A 7,083-nucleotide genomic window follows, 5' to 3' on the forward strand; every position below is an offset into this window, starting at 1 on the left:
CGTCCTATTGTGTGATCTATTGTTCAGGCGAGGTGAGTTACGTAATAGCCGGTACTGGCGCTACGTTGAACCCAAACCTCAGTGCGGGAAACGATCGTAGATCCTGGATAAAAATTTCGATCAAAATCACGGCACTCACAGTTCCAGAATGTGCATCTGAAGCTTCTATATGCTCTATCCGGCGAAACTATCAGTGGTTGGGCTGTGTGAGAGGGTCCGATCCGGAGAAATCACTGGAAAAACTTGAATTTATTGAAGAGTAGAAACGACAGGATGTGCACTCTGTCTCAGTGTTGTAGGTCTCGAGACCGGTCTCGGTCTCGAGACCGGTCTCGAGACCACTTTTTGCTGGTCTCGGTCTCGGTCTCGGTCTCGGCACCCTGTGGTCTCGGTCTCGGTCTCGGTCTCGGACCACGGCGGTCTCGATATTTTGCTGGTCTCGACATCGAGACCGGCAAATATTTCCCATTGTGTACAATATATACATTGCACACATTTATTCGATTAACCGTATTCGTTCGAGATCATTTATCACGATAAACAGATAGCAAATAGAGTTAGGAAACTTGCAGTACGTGGAGACAACCTCGCTTTTGGTTGTGTGAGCTTGCACGCAGCGATCTTGTGTGTGCTTGTGCCATCGGCTTCATGCGCGCATCATGAGTTCAATAAAAATTGGGAGCGAGTTCCTAGCTACGACCAAAACACGAACTACTCGTTGTGAATGGTAAACAGGTGCATGGCGCATGGTGCAAACAGGAGCATTCACTACAGTACGAGTTCGCTAGAGTAGCACGATAAAATAAAGTTTTCGCTGTTTTTTTTTTACAATTTACGCAAGATGTCCAGTAATTCTGCTGTGATAAGATTTGGTTTTAAGGACCATAAAGAGATCATGGACGCCAAAGCAGGTAACAAGAAACATTCTGCAGTTTGCATTTTCTGCTCAACCACAAATCGAATCACGGAGAGATCGGGGACAAGTTCAGCATTCACTAGGCATTTAAGTCGTGCCCATAAAGCCAAGTAAGTAACACAAATTAACATTATTTAAATTTTCATTATTATGATTAAGAACACCCCCAATAACAATGCATGACCATAGTCATAGAGCAAGGACCAGATTCACCATCAAAATAATTTAAACCCAATCAATTATTAAATCTCAATCATGATGTCAACTTATGTTATTAATAAGGTAGTGGATATTTTGCCGGAGGTAACGCCGGCAAACTAACGTTTACTAAAGGTTTGCCGGCGGCAATCCATATCAACAGAGGGCGCTGTACTCTTTAAGATAGGGCTGAATTATAACATGTATTAAATTCCCACCAAAGTTGTGTAGCACAGTCGGTGCAGTGGTTAAGCAATAGCTCTAGTGAGTGGGATGTCTCGAGTTCGAATCCTGACCCCCGCCACAATTTTAAGGTTTTTTTGTCCAATCCCCAAATAAATAAGAATATTCTTCTTTTATTATTTTAATATGTCTCAAACATTTTATTGCAGAGTATTACTTTTTTTTTCAGATTTGTGGCTCTGGAGGATTTTTTTTAAAGGGAAATAAAGTCCGACATTATAAAATGGTCTGATTCCCATCTTGTTAATGCAAAAATACAACATAATATTGGCATGGAGCCAGACTAAAATTTGTCACCGGAAAATGTTTTAAGTAAAAAAAAACAGTAACTGCGCATGTTCAGTGCATATCCGGCAAACTAACGTTTACTGAAGGTTTGCCGTCTCTGGCAAAATATCCACTGCCTATTAATAACTCCATGTTGCCCATTAGTAAACATTAACTAAACAAGCATAACGCAAGTAATGCTGATTTTATTTGTTTTTTTAATCTATTTTAGAATTTATTTTGCTGTTCTTTTTAATTTGTATTTTGTTTTATGGCATAGCCTTAGGCCCATGTCGTTGATTTGGTAAATTTTCATCTGCTTAGCATTGTCAGATTTTAAAAATACATTTATTTCTAACATTAACTTAATTTGAAATTTTTTCTGAGAAAAGAAAATAATTATCACAAATTGTTGACTCTTTTTCTCGGAAAGGTATGAAGAGTACATACGGATGGGTAAAGAGCCTCAAGCAAGCAGCCGCCAGCAGGGCATCACAGGATTTTTAACACCAGGCGCCGGACCTTCAACCGGCACCCAGACTGTACAGGTGTACAATATCACACATCCACGTCAGAAAGCGATCAACAATGCCATCATCAAAGACTTGATTGTTGGATGTTCAATGCCACTGTCCATCGTTGAGAACCTCCACTTTCGAAACTTCATGAAAGTGATAGAGCCAAGGTAATTCATAATTATGCAGCATGTTTGTTTTGACTGTTGAAAAAGCTTGACCAAGAACATGAGAAACAATGAAAAATCATTGGTTTTTTTTGGGGGGGGGGAAATTTCTTAATACATACCAATACCAACTCATGCGACATAAATCAGTTGAAGTTTTTGAGTCTGGTAGTTGAACAATGATGCGGCATGATTAGATACAACCAACATTAAGGTCAATAGATAATTTCATAGAGTCTCTTCGAAAAAGGGAGAAGATGAAAAATGCAAATGAACATGAGTTTCCAAAATTTTGTTGGTTTTTTAAATTTCTTTGCTGTATAAAAAAACAAGTTTTCTTTTAAAGCCATTCGCAAAAAAAGACAATAGCCTAAATCATTAAACTATTTTACCATGTTGACTTTTTGTTTTGAATTTAGATACACTCCGATGGCCAGGTCCACACTTGGAAGTGTGAGGTTGCCTCAGATGTACGAGGCAGGAAAGCACAAGATCAAAGATATTCTTGGAGCTGTATCATCCGTGTCCATCACCACAGATATTTGGAGTGATAGAGTGATGCGATCTTTCTTGGGAGTGACAGTACACACCATTATCCCCAGCACTACCGGATCTTTGAAGTTGACATCGGCCCTGCTCAGTTGCCAAAGGTTCAAAGGTGCGCATACAGGTGAGCGAATTGCCACAGCATTTGATGATATCATTGAGGAGAATGGTATCAAGAACAAGATTGACTTTGTTGTCACGGACAATGCATCAAACATGAAGGCAGCTTTCAAGGTCCGATTTCCAACCCCCGATGTGACTGAGGAAGCAGAAGAGGAAGGAGAAAATGTCGAGGATGAGGCGATTTGGCATGACCTTGAGGAAGAAGATGAAGAGCAGGTATTCACCATCCTGGAAAACTCATCGAAGCAGCGACTGTCCTGTTTTGCACATAGTCTGCAGTTGGTGATTGGCGATGGGTTAAAAGAGACGAGGGGTTTGGCTACTGCCATTGCCAGAGCATCAAGAATGTCAACATTACTCCATCGCAGTACTGTCTTCAAGGAAAAGTAAGTAAAGATATCCCAACATCCCTGAATTGGCAGTACAGACAGCTTGATCTGACCTTTTAACCCCAACGTTCCTGAATCCTCCAATTTTTATATGATTCTGTGCACACCCTAGAGGGTTAGGTTAATGACTGTAAAATGTACTTCATTGCATTGATAGTGTATTGTGAGTTCTCCGGAAAATTTTTGATACAAATGCTTTCATGTGTCAATAGTACTTAAAATAGAAAGTACAATCAAAGTATTTTGTCAAAATTTTACCATTCACCCATTTTTTCTCTTTTTTGACGATGACATCTGTACAGTTAATCAATCTTCTTCTTTTTTCATTACGTTGTTTTTTGTACGTGATTTATTATGCTTTTCTTCTTATTCTTTAATTTAAAGGTTTGAGAAGGCTTTTGGGACAAACAGGACAATTCCAGCTTCCAATACAACCCGCTGGAATTCAACCCTTCATCAACTGAAGGCCATACTCACGCTTGAGCTGAGATCATTGGTTGAAGTGTGTGGCACAGGTTTCCCAGAGGTAGCGTATACTGCTCGAGAGTGGAGCCAGCTGAGCGAGATGTGCGATGTATTGACCCCTTTTGGAGAGGCTACAGATTTAACCCAGGGTAATACATGTATATAATTTCTTAAATTTCAGGAAGTGGGCTCATTGTATGAAGAAGTTAATAAAGGTTTGCCAAAGTTATAACTGATGTAATGTTTATAATTGATTATTCATACAATTTCGCATTTATGCTGTGTATATTGCAGGTGATCAGATGGTTACAATCAGCCTTGTGGTCCCAACCGTCCTAGACCTCAACTCACATCTCAAGAAGAAGAGAGACAGTGCCAGACATTGTAGACCCCTTGTCAATACACTGTTGGCATCACTACAGAGAAGATTTAAGGGAATATTCCTGAATTGCCAGATGGCTGAACCCTCTCAAGGCAGCCATGACGAGCCATTTGTGGACAAGGTATACCTCTTGTCCACAGTCCTTGATCCACAGTTTAGCCTCCAGTGGGTAGACATTGATGTCGTCATTGACACAGATGCATATTCCCTCAGACACACCAGGGAGGAGTTGAAAGAAATGTTGCAAGGTAATTTAAAGTTAAACTAATTTTAACTGGTATGGATTTTGTATTGGCTGTTGAAAATTTAAGTTTGCAATTTCGACGTTGCTGCACAAAAGAGGTAATTGCCTATCTTGTGGCTTTAAAATGCTTCTACAAATGCGTCAGTCTGTCTGCACCATGGGAAACCAAAACTAATATAACTATTACCCTGAATGAATCTTTTAAATTTTAATGTTTTGTATTAGATTTGGTCATCACTGAGGCTGATGCTAACTCTCTTTCTGAAGATGCCCCCCCCCATACCCATGGTATTTCAACATCAAGTGAAGAGGAAGAGGAAGTTCCTGCGAAAGTTCCACGCCTCCTCGCCAAATATAGCCGACACAGACACAGAAGTGGGGGGCCTTCACAAGAGGACACAACTAGGCGGCAACTTGTGAAGTATCTTCAGGTGGTCAGCGAATCTCAATCTACCCTGAGTGCCCTACAGTTTTGGCAGGACATGGCCAAAAAGCTTCCAACCCTGTACAAGCTGGCATGTAAAGTTCTCTCAGTGCCAGCATCATCTGCCCCTGTGGAGAGAATCTTCAGCAGGGGAGGGATCATCATGCGCCCACATCGTGCACGTTTGTCAGCAGAGATGCTGTCCATGTTGATGTTTCTGAAGTGCAATGAAGATATTCTGTGAAAGGGACCTGTACCTATACACCAAAAAAAAAACTTTTCTGGCACATTCCAGAATCCGACAGAACAAATGTTTGTTAATAACTATTGTATTATCAAGTACAGTATTATTGTAAAACAAGTACACAAAGGATTTAACAGTAATTATCTAACAGCACAAGACATACTCAGTTTGTTTTACATCAATAAAAGACTTTCATTTCAATTACTATGTGTCTAATTTTATTACATGTATGTAATTTACACATGTGGTCTCGATGTCTTGGTCTCGGACCTTCAGGTCTCGGTCTTGGTCTCGGACCTCAAGGTCTCGGTCTCGGTCTCGGTCTCGGACCTCCAGGTCTCGGTCTCGGTCTCAGTCTCGGACTTCCAGGTCTCGACTACAACACTGACCTCCGAGTACAAGAACAGGTCTCCGAGTATGAGTACTTGTACTTCCGAGTACGAGTACTTTACTTCCGAGTACGAGTACAAGTAGTAGTATTCCGAATACAGCCATATGGCAAATGGTTGATTGTGCGTAATAATTGGCCCAGACCCAGTCAGACCGATATGCAGACCCAATCACGGCTAGCTGTTGTGTTTGTCTGGACGTGCACAGAGGAAAATCAGGAAACTTTGATTTCTCCACAAGCCAATCAACCATTTCAAACTGAAAGTATTGATAAAATAAGGCCATGGTGTATAAAGTCAAGCTATACCATTTCCCCCAAGTACTGCTATTCGAGTATGAGTACTTTGCTGCCTGAGTACGAGTTCCGTCATTTCTTTTCGGCCCGACACCGGTTGGTACACTGATGAGGTGTTGCAAGCTAAGCACAGACGAAGACAGCTTGAGCACAGGTGGCATGCATCCTCACTCGAGATTGACCGCCAACTACATCACCAACAATGCCAGCATGTGATCTCGCTGATCCATAAGGCCAAAAGAACCCATTACTCAGAAATAGTCTCCAAGTGTTCCGGTGATCAAAAACAACTGTTTCGTGTCGCCAACAAGCCTCTCCATAGGAATAAGGAATCTTCTTTACCACAAGTACGATTCCGACAAGTCACTGGCTGACCATTTCAGCCGTTTTTTTCACGTCCAAGATTTCTTCAATTCGTGATGCACTACCTCCCCTTGTGCCAGATACAGATACTTCTACCCCCACCCCGCCAACACAAACTACACTGACCAGTCTCTGTTCTGTATCAACCCTTCAATCCATCTCAACCCAATGCTGTGTCTGCCCTGGAGAATCTTGAGGCTTGCATTGATGAGATCAAGACATGGATGATGACAAACAGTCTCAAATTGAATGACAACAAGTCTGAATTTATCCTGTGTGGCTCAAAACAACAACTTGCCAAGTTCAATATCACCAGCATTAGGACTGGAGATTCCCGCATCCATCCTTCCAACAAGTGTCGCAACCTAGGTGTCACTTTCGACCCCTACATGTCCCACATTGATCAGATATCAACAGTGTCAAAATCAGTCAGATTTCATCTCCGTAATATTGGCTTTATTCGGAAGTATCTAAATCGTACGGGCACTGAGCAACTCGTCCATGCATGTGTAACTTCGCGCTTAGATTTGTGTAATTCCCTCATGTATAACCTGCCACACCACCGGATAACAAACTTCAACGCCTCCAAAATGCCACTGCTCGCCTCATCACTGTATCCAGACGCACCACTCACATCACCCCCCGTCTTCAAGTCCCTTCACTGGCTCCCCATCACTGATCGCAAGATCCTCCTTCTCGCTTTCAAGTCACTACAAGGAACTTCACCGGACTACATAACAGACATGATCACGAAATATCAGCCGTCACGTAGTCTTCGTTCAGCCGGAGCGCTATTGCTTACTGTTCCCTGCACCAATCACTCTTGGGGAGACCGGTCTTTCTCAAGCGCCGCTCGCGCTCCCGAACTCTGGAACAATCTACCCCTTGAAATTCGCCAGTCGTCATCATTGT

The 7,083-nt window shown here is 42.0% G+C and overlaps 1 protein-coding gene across 1 annotated transcript; it reads left to right on the forward strand.

Moving 5' to 3' along the window:
• The first annotated feature begins 571 nt into the window (after positions 1–571).
• Positions 572–5,123, forward strand: LOC119732783 (zinc finger BED domain-containing protein 6-like). Its single transcript, XM_038206387.1, has 6 exons — positions 572–1,026; positions 2,058–2,309; positions 2,726–3,361; positions 3,749–3,978; positions 4,124–4,459; positions 4,681–5,123. Exons 1-6 carry the CDS (start codon positions 842–844, stop codon positions 5,121–5,123), a joined length of 2,082 nt encoding a protein of 693 aa, XP_038062315.1. The 5' UTR covers positions 572–841.
• The last annotated feature ends 1,960 nt before the right edge of the window (positions 5,124–7,083 follow it).

Source organism: Patiria miniata, unplaced genomic scaffold (assembly GCF_015706575.1).
Source record: "Patiria miniata isolate m_02_andy unplaced genomic scaffold, ASM1570657v1 HiC_scaffold_25, whole genome shotgun sequence".
Taxonomy (NCBI): Eukaryota; Metazoa; Echinodermata; class Asteroidea; order Valvatida; family Asterinidae; genus Patiria; species Patiria miniata.

Excerpts from the sequence above, each read along its gene's own strand:
- LOC119732783 (XM_038206387.1), top strand. The coding sequence starts at position 842 with ATGTCCAGTAATTCTGCTGTGATAAGATTTGGTTTTAAGGACCATAAA. Across the intron at positions 3,362-3,748 it reads AGTACTGTCTTCAAGGAAAA|GTTTGAGAAGGCTTTTGGGA; the intron begins GTAAGTAAAGAT and ends TTTAATTTAAAG. Across the intron at positions 4,460-4,680 it reads GTTGAAAGAAATGTTGCAAG|ATTTGGTCATCACTGAGGCT; the intron begins GTAATTTAAAGT and ends GTTTTGTATTAG.